This window comes from Spea bombifrons, chromosome 5 (assembly GCF_027358695.1).
Source record: "Spea bombifrons isolate aSpeBom1 chromosome 5, aSpeBom1.2.pri, whole genome shotgun sequence".
Lineage (NCBI taxonomy): Eukaryota > Metazoa > Chordata > Amphibia > Anura > Pelobatidae > Spea > Spea bombifrons.
The window spans coordinates 75,519,702-75,536,949 of NC_071091.1; the positions used below are offsets into that span (position 1 = coordinate 75,519,702).

The 17,248-nt window shown below is 39.2% G+C and overlaps 1 protein-coding gene across 1 annotated transcript; it reads right to left on the reverse strand.

Annotated features, from left to right (window-relative positions):
* Nucleotides 1–415: 415 nt before the first annotated feature.
* On the reverse strand, nt 416–14,418 carry TWSG1 (twisted gastrulation BMP signaling modulator 1). Its single transcript, XM_053466475.1, has 5 exons — nt 14,286–14,418; nt 11,951–12,099; nt 7,067–7,166; nt 4,539–4,805; nt 416–712 (listed from the first exon to the last, which is right to left on the reverse strand). The coding sequence occupies exons 2-5, from the start codon at nt 12,071–12,073 to the stop codon at nt 531–533; spliced, it is 672 nt and encodes a 223-aa protein (XP_053322450.1). The 5' UTR covers nt 12,074–12,099; nt 14,286–14,418; the 3' UTR covers nt 416–530.
* Nucleotides 14,419–17,248: the final 2,830 nt, after the last annotated feature.

Sequence of the window (17,248 nt, forward strand, 5' to 3'; positions counted from 1 at the left end):
AACCCAATGACGTTAGATTTCCAAGTAATGCCACATATACAACATAAAAATGTATTATGAAAATAAAATGCTACTTTGTTCTTTCCCCAGCATAAAAGTGTTAACCAACAAGGGTAATAAGCAAATGCTATTACCAGTAACACCATCGCCATATTATGGTCACTATAAGGTTTCTTCCTTTACGCTTTACAATTCTCTGCTATAGTAGAAAATTCTAAACCTTTTAAGCAATAATGTAAGGGAATTGCCAAAATATATGGAACTTTTAACAGAAAATGTTACATTCTCTATAAAACATACATATTGTGAAACAAAGCACAGAGAAGAAGAAAAATGTAGTGTTTATACATCAAATTCTCAGTGATCTTTCCTCGAATGGAGTTGGCATGCAACGAGTTCTCATTATATTGTTTCTCCATCACCTTCACTTCCAAAGAGATAACAATGTGGTATTTTGTAACATGTAGTACACCTCTTCAGAAGAGGCAATATAAAATATGGTTACTAGAACGTGTCCAAGGAGAGGACCCTCAAAACATACAGTTGATACACTTGACAGTCTTGCTGCCGTAGTCGATACACTCTGGTCCCACACATTCACAGCAGGCGTTGTGAAACCACCGGTACTTGGATGCTCCCATGGACTCGCAGGAAACCTTACATTGATGGATCGACATGCAGTCATCAAAATAAGCCACCGTGCACATGTGCTCTAGGAGGAAGAAATTAAGCAGGTTAGCATGGGTTGGAACATAGGTCAACGACAGACTCATTTCAAGAGTTGGTCTTCAACAGCACCTGAACATCAGATCTTTTAGAGATTATCTATAGCTATGTACATGATCTTGAAAATACACAGGGCCAGCACTTGTCAATAGCCAACAAAATCAAGCAAACACCTAAAACACATCAGGAGTACTGGCATAAAAAAATGACTACCTTATGAAAAGTAAGTGCATGTCAATGTCAGACATGTTTTTGTTAAGCAGATGTAGGGAACTGCAGAGATTTATGTACTGAACATAGATGGAAATAACAATACTAATAAATGTGTTCCCCTTCCAACTAATGTGTTATTAACGTCTGCTCAGAACCCAGTATGGACGATACCTAGGCAAACCTGAAGCAAGGGCTACAGTATGATAGAAAGAAAACTTCTACGAAGTGCCAAGATCATTCAAAAATATTAGCAAGATCACAGTAATCGTTTATGTGCATAAGCCAGCACAAAAGTTGGGTATTTGGGGGTTCTCAATGAGACATGTATGTATGTTATTTTGAGGTATCCTGCATCTGTTAGGTACTGTGTTAAAATCAGGTCCACAGTGCCTGTGCCCAGGGCCGCCATGAAGGCAGTGCTGCCAGTACTGCTATAAGGAGTCCAGCCTCTGCAGGGACATTGAGGACCCCAGTCCCCTCATCCAGTATACCCCCTTAACATCCCTTCCCTAAATATCTGTACTTGAAAGCCATATATCTTGATTTTGGGGTAGGTCTGGTGGAAGGGGCAGGTAGGTTTTTCTTGAGGGCACCTTAAGGGAATGAGCTGTAATGGCGAGGCACAAAAATTTCCGATAGAGCTGCATTGCTCGAGGAGTATTTTGTAAAGCGATGGCAGCGGTCTGGAAACGTATAATCCAGAGCTCAATCTCTCTGTTTTTGTTTGTTTTCTTTTTTCTAGCACTCTGCTTGCATTGAGTGGTCAATAAGTGATGAAGCAGTTATCCAGTGTACAGAGCATTGTAACAGTCTTTTAACATATGGGAATAATAGTGAAAATCTCAGTAAAGTCACTGGTGCCTGATGGACATTTCTAGACATGTCTATGGGAATGAGTGGTAGCTTCTAAACATTGTTTAGGGGACAAACTATTAAAAGATACACCATATCCACTGGTTTATATTTATGTAGGCAACAATTATAATTAAATAATCATCAATGGAATTGGAAAGATCCTGCCAAACCAACTAACTTTGGCCAAATCACCGAGGGTGGCCGACACATACTGACAAATATGCTTCTTGGCTTTATTTTCAGTTTGGGATCCTGTATAACGGGTGCGCACTTATTAAAGTTTCCTCTTTTTCCTGAGTAACCCAGTGTTTATTTTTTCTTTCACTGCCAATGCTGAAACAGGAAGCACACTTCCAGCATTTATATGAAGCGTTTGTCCTGTAATGACATCATCTCCGAATCACAGGCCTGTCATGTTTAGGGTTTGGGTTAAACTAGGATGGTTCCAATTCAGGTGTTCATTCCCAGAATAAAAGGGGGCTTGGAGTTGGTGGGGAAATGGGATGAATGTAAGAGAAACAGAGGTTAGTATGAAAAAGGGAGGTTTAACACTTGTGTGATAGAATAAAAAAATGCATGGTTTATGGATAAAAGAAAAATATTTCTTTAAGAGATTTAGGGGAGAAATGGGTATGTTTTATGGACATTATTTACATAAACCTAAAGCAGAATTTGGGCAGGGAAAGTCTACCACAATTTCATAGTAGCCTATAACGGCAGTCTCCAAGTCCGCAGATAAAGTTTATCAGAATAAATTAAAATAAATAACAATAAGTTTTTTCAACGTTAAATAAAATCACAGTATGGAGCATTGTATTTAATATTTTTCCATGGGAACTTTAAAATTATCAACAAGTTGTCAAGGCTGTGTCAGGGCATAGGTATGCCTGGACTCACAAGGAGTACCGACAAAGCAATAGCATGATGACCAGGGCCGGCCCTATAATGGGGCAGACTGGGGCAATTGCCCCAGGCGGCACTTTAGAAGGGGCGGCACTTTGCCGCCCCAAGCGCTTTTTTTTTTTTTTTTTTTTTTTTTGGAAGCGGAGGAGAGAGAGAGGGGCACCGAGTGGTTTTCGCTTACCCGCTCGGCGCCCCTCTCTCTCCTCTGCGGCGAGTCTCCCTGTTCGGTCCCGGTGCCGGCTTGTAATGCAGAGCGCCGGAAGTGACGTCAATTTCCGGCGCTCAGCATTACAAGCCGGCACCGTGGCAGAGCAGGGAGACTCGCCGCAGGACTCTTTAAAGGTAAGCACCGCGGGGGGGGGGGCGTCGGTGAAGTTTAAAATGCCGCCCCCCCCCGGCGTCGGCGGGGGGGGGGCAGCATTTTAAACTTCGCCCCAGGCGGCGTTAAGTCTTCGGCCGGCCCTGATGATGACCCAACCTGCATATACGACTAACTTGTTGTAATAATGAATACATGATTGGTTATGGTTGACGAATGACACAATGGTGTCCAAACATCACTCGCAATGAGGTAGGCTGGCCGTTGGTACCGTATGCTAGCATTTCAGTTAAGTCAGAGCTGAATGCGTAACGATAAACGTATGCAGATACGGTATTTCCGTATTAAGACCTAAATGTTAGCAGCTGCAAGTGTTCTTAGCCTAGGGATATATACATGGGGTTTGCAAGAGATCAAAGAAATGCCTAATGAATAGGGGATATATTAAGTTTTTTTTAAGGGATACACAGCTGAAAGTATCCCAATGAATGTTATAAACCATTGAGATGGCAACATAAGATCTCAATTCCACATGCACATCTATGGCATGATGGTGCTGCTCATACCATGGGAAGGAAAAAGGAAATTAATTAATTTTATTGGTCAAGAAGATGATGAAAAATCTCAGACTTCATATTGTCTTCTATTCTATAATCTTCTATAATGTAGAAAAGAAGCCCATTCACATTATGTGCTAAATCTTATTTATGAGTACATTACATCAGAGCTGCAGAATGAGAAGTAACAATTTGTTACTCGGCTGGTAAGAGGTTTTCTTGAAATGGTAGTTGTGCTAGTGGAATCTAAATCCTAAGCAGAAAGAAAAATGCTACCATCATGGGATACCATCTTGAAATTTCTTTGCACTTTTAAAAAACTGTGTAGATTTAAATGGTTTATACAAAGACTTACTCAAACTAAGAATAGGTAGGGGATACCCCCATTGCCACCACTTGGACTACTACGCCAGCATATTGACCCCAGTTTGAGATTACAGCCTAGCCATTTTCAGATTTTCAGAAGAGAAGGATCATATCTTGGTGGATTCTGGCATATACGTGTGGCGTTTTTGATAGGAGAGCATAAAGGTTTAAGAAACTAAAAATCTATTTGTTGCAAGTAGTGTGTTAATGGAGAGAAAAACCTAGTTCATAGAAGCTAGAGGAGAATGGAGCACTAAAGTGAGCAGCATCATGTGAACCCAAATTACGGAACTGTAAAGCAACTACCCATGATGAGGGACACGCCATTTCTCATAGTATAGAAAAAATAAAATGTTAGTTTCAAAGGGATGCACTTACAATGCAACACTGCTGCCAGAAAGATAATGCTGCAGATGATGATAGAAGTTCTGTTAAAAAGTTTCATGAACTTTACCTGCCAGAACTTTGAACATATTGAGTAATTATACTGAAACACAACATTTAAACCCTCACTTTTACACTGCACAGAATCTCTAAATGACTATATAGACTAGAAGTGGCAGCCTCATGAACATACCCAGGAACTTAAAGGCAAATACCTTTCTCGCTGCTATGAGACACATGAGAACCACTTTGAGGAACAGACACATTTTGGGGTTGTGGTTGATTCACAGTCTCCAGGAAGGAGACCAGATTCTCGTGGTGGGAAAGCTCTTCTATCACAGGAAAGGACACAATATTCCAGTTCAAATGGGTGTCTCCTTCCGTCAGTGCCCGGAACAAGGATGGAATGGGTTCATGAAGTTCCTCTACGGTACTCTTGGAGGTTGGTGGGGTATCACTGTAATTCCTTGGATTGCACATTCCTTCAGAAACATAAACATACAAATGTTATATTTTATATTTGCATATTCCCCAAAAATACAATTTAAACTTATTTTGTAGATGAAAATGAATAAAACACACAGTTTTAGCAAGCATAATGCCTTGAATCCTAACAATGCATGGTCAAAAGTAAAGGCAGAACGTAACATAAATGGTCAATAATGTTACCATCTTCTGCACCAGTCATTTTCAAATCACATGTGTCATGTGGAACCACTAGCGACTGTTTTTCATATTATTAGCATTAAGAAATCCCATATAAACATTTCTGTTTTCCTAATGGTTTGGGATTACTGAGCTTTTGTGCCCAATATGTGTTTTTCCTTTCTACATAAAGAAAGTCATTCAACTAAGATCACTGGCAGCGAAAGGATCCAAGTTCTCCTGCCAGAGACAAAATACACTTATTAGCTGGATTTTTTATTGCTTCTGACCAGTATGTCATCACTCGATAGGCACACACGGCATTACCCAATTTCCCAGAGGATTCACAACTGCCAACAGAATAAAGGTCCTCACATCTATATTACAAACTGCATCAGTACCTCCTGTATGTGTAATTGTATGTTAGCGTTAGGTGTGTGTGTGTTAGCGTGAGAATGTGTGTAAATATGTGTGCCAGTGCATTAATTAAAGGGGTAGGGGTCGAGGCCAATGGGTCCATCTGGCCTTACTTACACTATTAATTGCGGGCAGCAAGTTTCAAAACAATTTATATATTTTGACTAAATTCCATCCAGTGTTTTACAGGAGCAGAAAGAAAAAACACTAAAGTCTCTCTTTTTGGACTGTAGTTATAGTGAAACTTTTTTTTTTTTTTTTATATGTTCTCTCTCCACTCTGAACATCTGTACATACCGACTGTGCACAAGTCTGGCATTCAGTCTGTGCCACCTGCCTTCAATCACAGAAAAACACACACAAATTCCAGAAAGCCAGCGACACATCACAACAAGCCAAGTGTGAGCCTCTCAGTATTAACATCTCTTGTACTCAGGTTTTGAAGCCTACAGAATAGATATTTAAAATAAGAAATAATAACAGCTGCTTTGTAGTCTCCTAAACACTAGAGAGAAGCGGCGCTTCTGTGGGTCACCATGCAGAAACTCCTGGTAGTGGGAGCAGCATGGTGTCACGTCATACTCTCAGCCCACTTCCCCTCCAACAATAGCGTGTGTCCCACGGCGTCAGCAGGACCTCCTACCCGCATCCTGTAAGAGGGTGCCATGGGTAGCCAGAGCCAGAAAGTTCCCAGGTATGTCGATTGGGTAAATTAGTCGCATAAAATGCTTCTGGAGCTACGATTAAAATGCTGCATGACACACTCCAGGCACGCTTCCTTGTCAGCTGTGTGCATGTATTTCCACATTGATACACGAGACGCCTCAGCTGTCACACTCAAGCCAAGGGATCTGGTGTTCCAATTTAAGAAGCAGCTTAGGTGTAATTATTGGATATTGAGGGTTCTGAGGCTGTGTGTGGGTGTTAGAATGTCTATTTATGCACCAGGCATTTGGAAAGTGCTTTCTGGAGAAACACAATATAGGAGGTGCTAAATCAAAAAACATCTTTGCTGATGTCAGCATCTTTGATCAGTAGTATTTTGAAGCTGCCAAGAAGCACCATTTTGGATCTCACTTTGACAGAACATTGGAAAATGTACGGTTTGCTCCATGGATCACAGGTATGCCATGTATGACACATTCAGAAAGGTAAGGGTTTGCTTGCTTTGCCTACTGAGAGTTGAATAAGTGCTATTTGATAAGCATTCCTAGAGATGCTCCATATTTGACCCAGAGTTTCCAGATGAAGCACTCATTCCCCAGGTCTCCAGGGCACTTAATTCTTTCTCAGGACAGAGGAATGGTGTTTGGTCACACCTACTCCCAATCCACTGCTCCACCTACCCCCAGCCTGTTTAAGTATGTCAGGGACTAGCCCCACCCAGTGTACAGAAAGCTCCACCCACCTGCATTACTAGCCCTGTTCCTTCGCAAAGCCACTCCTCCTAAAAGTAGCCCACCATGAGAAGTTCCCAGGTATGGTGTGCGGTACCTGCACCGATGAGAACATGTACAGAGAACCTTTGCACTTGAAAAACATCATTTTAATTATAAAATCTAAACATATCCAAAAGAGACATGGAGGTGCTTCAATCTACATCACTGATGTGTGGATCTCTATATTCAGCTTAGACATGTGACTTCTTACACGTGATTCTGCATTTGTGGCGATTACTTACCCACGCAGTCACAGCACTCATCCCACAGCGTGCCAAGGCAAAGCATACACTCCTTACAGCAAGAGCAGTTCCCATCTGTGGGTCGACACTGACATAGCTCCTGCCGAAACAAGGATCATTACGTAAGTCACTGAAACTGGTAAAATTAAAAAAAAAAAATTAAAAAAAGAAAGAAAAAGGAAAGAATTGAAGTTAATCCCCAGTATATTCAGAAACATTTACACATTAGAGATCAGAAGTAAGCATTGTTTTACTCAATAACCCAACATGTATGCTACACTCACTCATCGGGGGGTTTGGGTATCTACACCTTATACACACTGTAGGTATTCTAATTAGTTTGCCACTACTAGCAGTTTGCCCCAGCAGGAACAATGGCACTCATATAAACAGGCTCTGTCCGGCATTATGCACCTTGCACATTTACTCTTCCCCCGTTATACTGCTTTATAGGAACAGGAAGGAAGAAATAAAATTTGCACAGTGTGATGAGCGATGCCAATTCGCCAGAAACATCCTACAAAAACATCCATGTTTCTCATTACTGTGTTTTTTGGATCAAGACCTAAATCTCAGTAATGCTGGAAAAAAAAGTAAATATTAAAAAGGAGTAAGAAATGTCAATAAAAAAAATGGATTCAAAAGCCATTAAAACCAGGATATTTTTACACTCTAACACATTCAAAAAGCTAGCACAATTTTTTTATGTTTGAAGAGTCCATGCTATGGGCAAAAATGTCAAAATATTAAAATGAACATATGAATGAATGTTTGGAAGAATGTCTCCCACCTGAAGTCAACTGGAAGGAGGTAAAGGGCATCTTTTGGTTTGACCAGAGTTAACTCCTGAGCATAGTGGATTTGTTTTTAAATCATGTTTTTCTTGTAAGACACTTAAAATTGTTGTTGATGGCATTTGGTAGGTTTCTTTGTTTTTGATTTTTTATTCAGCTGGTCATCTTTTAATAGAGTGACTGACAAAACCTAAATGGGACTAAAGGGGGTTTTATTTTCAGAGAAACCTTTGAGGGAATACCTCTGGAAACCATGGAAGCCTTACTCCAAGTGTCCACCCTGAATTTTAGCAAATATTAACAAGGGTTCACTAAAACATTCCTCTTAGTGGTTATATTGCTCTATATAAAAACTATACAACTGTGGTTACCTCAATTGTACAGTTTTTATTACGGGCAATGGAATGTTCCATATTCTGAAGGGTCTTGGGCTATTCTATAAGGTTCCAGGGTCTGGGAATATGTTGAGCCAAAGCCATACATACGCAACAATTTGTTCCTTCCTTTTGAGTGGTAAGGGATGGACGTTTTTGATGATTGAGTAGCATACCTTTACAAAGGCACAGACACAAGCCTTTCAAGTGATGGAATTTAAGGAGGAAGTCCCATTATTATTATTTTTTGAGAATTAAATACAATGTTATATACAGATTATCATTGTTTAGTTAAGTTATTAACATGGTTTATTTCATGTTGTAGACGTGGAAGCTGCTTCCCCTGCTCAAACACCACACTCAGCTGATTCTTTATGGCAATGCTAATGAAGTCCTGCTTGTCCAATGAAAAGCTTCCCTGCATAGAGTTTCATTAGTCTGAGTATATGTCTGGGTGATTGATTTACCACAGGAGGTATCATAAGGAGTGTTCTTCTAGTAGACTTGTCCGAGTGTTCTTCTAGTAGACTAGCCTAAGTTCACAGAGATAGAACACATACAAAACGTCTAATATGTAGCTGTCGGAAGCATTGTACAAAAACAGTACTGTTTAATACAAAAAACATATTTATGAAATCCAGTGATACTAGTAATAAAAAAACGGTAGGAGTTTTCTCTTCAGAGGCTCTTATCTCGGTTAACCTGTCACATTAACTATTCCTGTTTGCAGTCATGGTGCTTCACCATGCGGAGACTCCTGGTCTACAGTCTAACAAAAGTCTGCAATTGCACACAAAAGGAAGTAATTAAGCCGCTGTTTACACACCAAGTCCTTAATTGCCTTTGAACAATGGTCAGACAGAGCTACCAGTAATTCGACTGTCTCTGCAAACACTGTCTTAAAGGCGTGGACAAGCCTGACAAATTCATTACAAAGTGACAGTTCATTAATTTCAAATAAAGACAGAGCTGCTAAACCCAATGGAATGTCTTACTCAAGCCACAAATTGTATCTCGTCATGGTTTGCTTTACCTTTATATAATACTATGATATGTCCGCCCACTATTTCCGGTTATATTTTAGCGTTTTGAGGGTTTTTTGATAATGAACACTATAGTAAAATAAACAAGACATGCTTGAAGGCTGATAATAAGTGTATCAACAACAATGACCGCCAACAGACTAAAGAGTGAACAGACTATCAAGAAACAAACGCAATGGCCTGGACTGACCAAGTGACTCAAAAACAAAAGAAAAAAAGAAAACAATAACATAAAAAACTAATGAACGTTTCAATCTCATTATTATAAGAAGAAGATCATAAAACAAAGATCTAAAATGCTCATCAAGAAGAGATCTCCACTTCACAGCCTGTTCTATGGTGCGTTCCTGCTTGGGAGCATCTCAAGTTTTATAAAAAATTTAAAAAAACCCACAACGAGCTAAATATCCAGATACTGAAAATTTTATAAATATTATATAATACAATGGTGAGCTACATGACATTAGACTAGGCAAACTAGTCAGAAAATCAAACATTTTTTTCACTAGCAAGGAAAATTATTATTAATTGATTTATAAAGCTCCATCATATTCCGTAGCGCTGTACAATGGGTAGACAGGACATAAGTAGTGTATAACATAACAATTTGACTTACAGAAATAACAGGTAAAGAAGGCCCTACTTAAACAACCTTACTGTTCCATGGTAGCTTTAGATAACTAATCATCGCTATCACAGAATGGGGTTGGTGGGACAGAATGTCACGAGTCAACTGATTTATTATCATCAATTGAACAAAGAATTTGGTCTACTAGTTAATACTTAAATCAGACGTTCATGTTTAAAAGTTACATTAAATGTTATTTTTCATAGTTATATGAAAAGTCGAGTTTCAGCATTTCAGAAAAAAAAAATTACTACTTCCCATTCTGCCAATCACTTCCTGACACATGCTTTCTGTCTCCGACAGTATGAATGGCGGCAGGGTCCATAACAGGCTGTCAGATCCTCACTGTTGGAACCAAGGCTCCGACAGAACGCACGGCACTGATGCTCAAGTAAAAATAAAGTTTAATTTCACGTTAAGTAGTGTTGCTTATGCCAGCGTCCTTTTGTTTGCAATCAGAAGTTGACAGGCCAGCTCTCCAAGAGGTTTAGCAGAACCAGAGGTTTTCACAGGTCCTTGGGAAATAAATTATTTGTGAATGTGCAGAACACCTAACACATGAGAGTTTAAAAATACGCCATATTGTGAACATGGAGAAAACATGAGGTGGCTTTTTATGGGATCATACATCAGAAACCTGGTTGATTCATAAGAAATTTGAGGAGCCATGTGCACTGCCTCTATGGTCCTCGAGGGAGAAATACATGCCAATGGGAGGAAGAATGGGCAATAAAACGGCAAATACTTGAAGTTATACATTTTAGTTAAAACAGATTTGTTTTTAAAACAATTGGGGTTTCACAACTCCCACAATGAAATTTACCTTTGACACCTGCATACTTCCCAACAGTCCTTGTTTTCACAGGACAGTCTCTATTATTGGGCTCTGTCCTATTGTCCCAGGTAGCCGCCCCACTGTTCCACTTTTGCAGGCAGTGGGGAGCATGGGCTGGTTGGCGAGATCCTCTGATCAACAGAATCAGTGTTGTTGAAGAACAGATCTCTATCCCAGCTCCCCCCTTGCCCCCTAACCACACTAGCATACATGGGTGGTTGTTCTGGTAATGTGGACAAGTGGTAATGAGTCCCCACACACTTTTTATTTTAATTTAAGTGAAAAATCCAATCAAACTTCATTGGATTTTTGCCCTTTTAACCAACTATCAACCTGAGAAAGGTCATCATCAATTGCATTAAGCATGACAAAGCGCATAGAAATTGTGGTAGTAAAGGACAACTAATTAAAGCTGCTGTTCCACCTAGTTTGTAAGTAAATACAGCATTACAGACAATAATTCATAACATACCGGTGGGTAACTAAATTGTTCCCAGAAATAATTGATTAATAGAACAATCTGGCCATCATATGCACTTTAATGTGTATGATAGCGGAACGTCACCTTTAAATTCATTATTTAGTTTTTCTCTCCAGTGGAAACGCATGGAGAGATTCATCATAATCCCCATCTACGCACACTGTCCTGGCTTTACCCTCCCCTTACAAATAAAGAATTATTCACATTAAAACAGCGTATGAGACACTAAACTGCCACATTCATCATGTAAAACTTTGCCTTATTCACACTTTTTTTGGCCAGGAACACAATTGTCATGTGACACAAAAGCCGGTATTGATAGGTTGTTGCCATAGAAACAAAAAATGCTTCTTAAAAGTTCGTGTTTTACTTTCAGGGGATTAAATCTTCAGAGAGAAGAACAAAATGACAGATCTGTCAAGGCTTATCTGCAATGACTGTTTTGTCTAAGTGGAGAAGGATCTTTCAAGCTGTAAGAACGCAAGAATGCTATCAATCGGAATACCATTATAATTTCGAATGTTCATGGCTCGGGTATACGTGTTCTTTCTCTCTTCTTTCACATCTATTTTCTGCCAGAGCAGTGATTTATGAGCCTGACCAGTCTGCATTTCATAACTCCAGTGAGCTGGTCACTCATAACCTTCTTAGTAATTAAATAACGTATGAACAAATACATTATACATTGTCTTTGTTGGTATGGGATACGAGTATTAGAAACCACGTTACCTGTATTAAACATTTGCTGACATCGCTTGCGCAGAGAGCCTTATTGCAACTCAAGACAGGCCATATCCAAGAGATGCAAAGGAGCAAAACTATGGCTGAGATGGGAAATTGAGCAGGCTTCATGCTTGGTCTTCTGCCCGTAAAAATGTCTAGAGAGAAAAAAAAATGATACTTTAGACAAAAAATTAAAGATTGATCACCAGTCATACATGCACTTCACGGGTCTCAGGGTCTGCAAAGCTATGTTGCCAATTACAGAGCAACAGCCATCATATGACTATAAGCGATTAAAAATGTTATGCGTTTGGATATGGAGAACCCTTCAAACTAATTTTTTGTTAAGTGTAATACTTGACAATTGTAGATTTTAGGGCTAAGCCTTACACTGGCTAATCTGCCAACAAGGCCAGCCTTGGACTGATCTGCCCTGGCACACATTGCATTGCTTAAGGCAAGGTCAATGCAGAGATCCATCTCACCTTCTTCCTTAAAAGTCTCATGATTTACCATGTCTTTGGATTCCGGTAAGCAGTTATTTACATTGTCCCCCCAACAATCCCTAAATCAGCCTCCCTATTTTACAAATTAAATTACTAACAAAAGTATAATAGAGACCATATCCATCTCAAGGAGTTCCCAAAGCCACCGCTCGTGGCCCTTCCATTAGCATATGTGGAATCTGTTGAAGTTTAGCCCTTTCACGGGATTCCAAAAACATTTATTATCGATAACGTTTTGGGGAGTTACGTTTACACCTATGGAGAGTTTGACGCTTGCAGAATTGTCAGCTTGCTCCATATTTTTGGTTAACACGTACTTGTGGAAAGAAAAGACCTGCAAAACATAATGTCTGCAGTACCAAATCGCTCTGCATGGCCAACTCAATCACACGCGGCCAAACCGGTCAAGCTTGAAGTATAATCTTTTGACGTATTCAGTTTCTCAAATCTCATTAAGTAATTCTTTTAATAAACTGATTTTGAAGCATGTTAAGGAATTACACACAAAAAAAAACAACACAATATAAGGTACAGCCCAATCCTTTAACAACATTGTAGCAATACTACACATGTTCTGCGTTCATTGGCAATGTGACATAGGTAACCAATTGTATGTTCTTAAAGCATGCGGATTAAGCGGGGTTAAGCAGTTGGTAGCCCAAGATATCCATGTATTGCCAGGATTAGGTATCAAATGCTTTAAAACATTGAACACTGTACTAAAACAAGCATGGCTATCTCCCCACTTAAATGTCCTTATCCACTAAGAAGATCAGGTTTAACCCCCAACCACCACCAAACCCCACCGGATCTCAGAGCTGGCACAATAACTTTCCTAAACCTTTTCATTAATACAAGTTCTCTCCATCTGAAAGATAAGATAACCACGGAAACATTCTTTTCACTGAAGGATAGTTACCTAATTATCATGAGGAATGTTAGGCCTCTTAATAACAGAGGAATATCGTTTAACTAAACGAGCGTCATTTTTGGCAGGAGGGATCAAGTTGACTCATTTTACAGAATCTTGATTTTTTTTTATGCAGTTTGTTTAAAAAAAAAAAAAAACCCCACTATTCTGTTTGAATAGATAAAAATATGGATAAATGAAATGAAAAATTAAAGAAAGGTTAAAATGGTTTATAAAAAAAAAAAAATACCCCTTTTTTTTATTTTTTTTTTAAAGATGCACAAGTTGCCATCCTTCCAACCCTACGCTAACTGCAATGCCTATAATCCACATGAAACTGCTGTAAAAATGGCATTAATACTGATTCATAATCATCCAAAATGAACAGCCAATCATTTTATATTAGAGCGCGAGTTTATCGAACAACCTGTCATGTTTCTAGACCATTACAAGACGGGACGCAAGTAGTCTTTTTAGTACTACAACAAAGAATACTAGAATTATTAATCTTCAAAAAAATATATTTAAAAAAATAAATTAAATAATAATCCCACTTTCTCCCATACATAAATGACAGATACAAAGAATGTGTTTCCATTTCTTCTGCGTCTGTGTGCCGAGCGATTACACGGAGAATAGTGGGTTAAGCAACACAGCCCTTTGTAAGTCATCACCACCGATCATTCCGTATTGGTCACAGTATAGGTGAAGCTATACGTTCTTCCTTTTACCTTTAGCCCCGAATAACATACATCAGATTCCTTCCTTCTAGCTGGCTGCCCTCCTACCACTCAATTAAAAGCAAATACTAAATTAGCGCTCTGAATCTCCAAGTTGCATCACTTTTACCAGCACAAGACATAAAAGACCCCATTTTCATAGTTCTACGACGCCCCAGTGCCAAGCGTTCCTCTTAGTTGCTCACCAATGGATTGTGTGTCTGGAGGTCCTCTTCCAACTTGGGATTTGTCCCGCAGAAGTGTCCCTTACTCCAGGGATCAAGCTACACAATTCTGCACTCTCCCAGACCTTGATGGCGTGTGGAATGGAAGGAGAAGGAGGAGCAGGGATATCCCAGCCCCCAGTATATTCACAAAAAAACTTCCAGGCAGTTTCTAGATCACCTCCCTCCTCTTTTCCATTCCCGTAAGGCTGATGAAAGCTATTCTCCTCCTAAATGCTATGTAGATTTTTTTCTTTTTTTTGTTGCAGAGAGCTAGAAGACCTTTAGAAAGGTTTTGTATGGATAGGTTAACGCGTCTTAGCACTTCTTTAAAGGGCAGCGAAAGCAGTGTTTATGTCTGTATTTAAATGGAAATAGATCTGGGGACACAAGGCTTGAGTGTTTACATGTTACGACTATAAACAAAGCTTTCCGAGACGAGACAATGGAAGTTCACCCCGACACAATATGCAAACACTAAGGACGTCAACAGCGACGCAGAACCTCGGACCGTAACCCGCTCTTTATACAATGCATTTTTATTCTCACAAAATCTAAATCTACATGTGAGTAACTCACGTCATAAAACACATACCTGCTAGTAGAAAAAAAAAAGAAGAAAAACAATCTCAAAGTGTCAAACATGACCATAAAAAAAACTGGCACAAGAGCTCACAATCTAAAATGTAGTTTTGTATAAGTTAATCATTTAGCTTTATATATATATATATATATATATATATATATATAGTTTCCACCCTTTGTTATAATGAACGCTATACACGATTAATTACGTTTTTTCCAGAGCTACTGTGAAAAGGTATTGAAAAAAAAAGTGGTATTTTAGGGATTAACAATATTTTTATTAATCTATCATTTTTATATTGTTTTTTTTCTTTTTAAATTGAGTTTCTTTCAAGGTGTTACCTGTTGTATGTCTTGTAAGCGATGACATCTTAAACCAAGCAGGCAGCATATCCATACATTCATACCTATGGGAATTCACCTTCACCTCATAGGGATAACCATCACGGGAAAAAGTCCAAATATGATCATCTTAGCATTTATTGAGATCTGCTAGAGGGAAAAAAAGGAATATTATTTTGTCTAATTACATTAATAAAAAACTGTTATTGAAAAAATGCTGCTCTTTAGTAATGGAAGCGTTCCATAGCTACAATCAGATTTTAACCCTTAAATTGCACAACGGTTAAGCTTGACTCTAAAGAAGTGGTAGCCAAAGGCAACTCCTTGATGTAAAGATAAATAAAAGATAAAAATGGGAAATCCAGGTTCCGTGTGCTGTCATTCATCAGTATATTGACAAAAAGAATAATGGAGATGATTTCGCATTTCTTTTTGTCATCATGCAAAAGTTTTATTTTTCCAATTAAAAATAGCCATACAAAAATGGTAGGTGATATTAATCTGAATTCATGAAGCTTACTTAAAATAAGGAAAACCAAAAATGTTTTCAGTATATTTGCAACATAACAGATAAAAAGTGTATTTTAGTTCAATCTAAATTCCTAAAAGTGATTAATGTTATTCTGCATGCATCAGTCTCCCAACATAGGCTAAAATGCATTTTTTTTTTTTTTACAAAAAGTAACTAACGCTGTGTGGGATGTTCCTTTTATAAAGGTGTTTGGATACAGGAGAGGTAATCAGTGGAGCTAAGGAGGGTGCTGCTTATTCTCAGGTGAGTAGATCAGTTCTTACTTGCCATTGGATATCCCACACTAGACTGATAATATGTTGTGGCAGCAGCAATATACTTCACTGCAGGTAGAATCCATTACATATGACATTATCTGTAAATCATGTACGGGATGCATCAAAGTTAACCACTTACCCACGTGGACATGCACCCTTCACTCGTTCATTCATTCATTCTGATGAATGTGATCATGTTTTACAAACTCATTTCTCAAGGAGAAAATCCCCGGCCCTACTAACCCACCTACGATTCCCTCTCTTCCAAATCAGTCGGATGGATTTCTGTATTGATAGTTGGACCAGCCAATCATTGCAGAATAGCTACACATTTTAGCCAATCAAAAAAACCCAATGGGCGGGTCTATTCACTGCTAGGTAGCTAACCTATATATATTCTACTGGACAGAAACAAGGTGATTAATGGGAGCCCAAGCAGCGCGAGTGTATGGCGCTGTGCATTAGGCGTCCTAGTTTGTGCGGCTACAAAAGCAGCTACTTTTGCGGTGGGATACCCACATCCATTACTTTTTACTAGGCCTCTTAATAGAAGAGCGAAAAATGGGCGTGGTCTATATTACATGCCTTCCGGTATTTCACAAGGCCAAAGGGGTAGCCTTTTTAAGTGGGTGTGGTTAGAGGTGTGGCTAGGGGACTGGGCTTTGTATAGGACTTTGTTAGTGATTTATGTAATTAATAAAAGCATTTAGGTTACGAATACTGAATTTTATCAATAATACAATGTGCTAATGTGTGTGTGTGATTATAGCGGTGTTTAGAGCAAAACATGAGCTAACATCTGGGGAGGAAAGAGGGATTCTGGTGTCAAGAAGGGACATTAGGGAGGTATTACCAAACCCACAGCTGCCAACATTTGACTATAGACCACACCCACTGCCAGCAAAGCCACACCCACTCTGCCCAACCCACACAATTAGCATAATGCAACCCTGCCTAGTTATCATTGCTCTGATTATAATACCTGCTTGGTATGAGGGAGAGACATTTGCAGCGCAGCATCTATATCAGGCCATTTAATTTTATGACCATTACAGAGGTTATATGGAGAAAAGTAAATAAATTAAAAGGAAATTAATATTAGAGCTGCAGAGAATAAAAAAATAATAATGCCACAGAGTGGCAGCATATCGGGGGGGACAGAGTGGCAGCATATCTCGGGGGGGACAGAGTGGCAGCATATCGGGGGGGGACAGAGTGGCAGCATATCT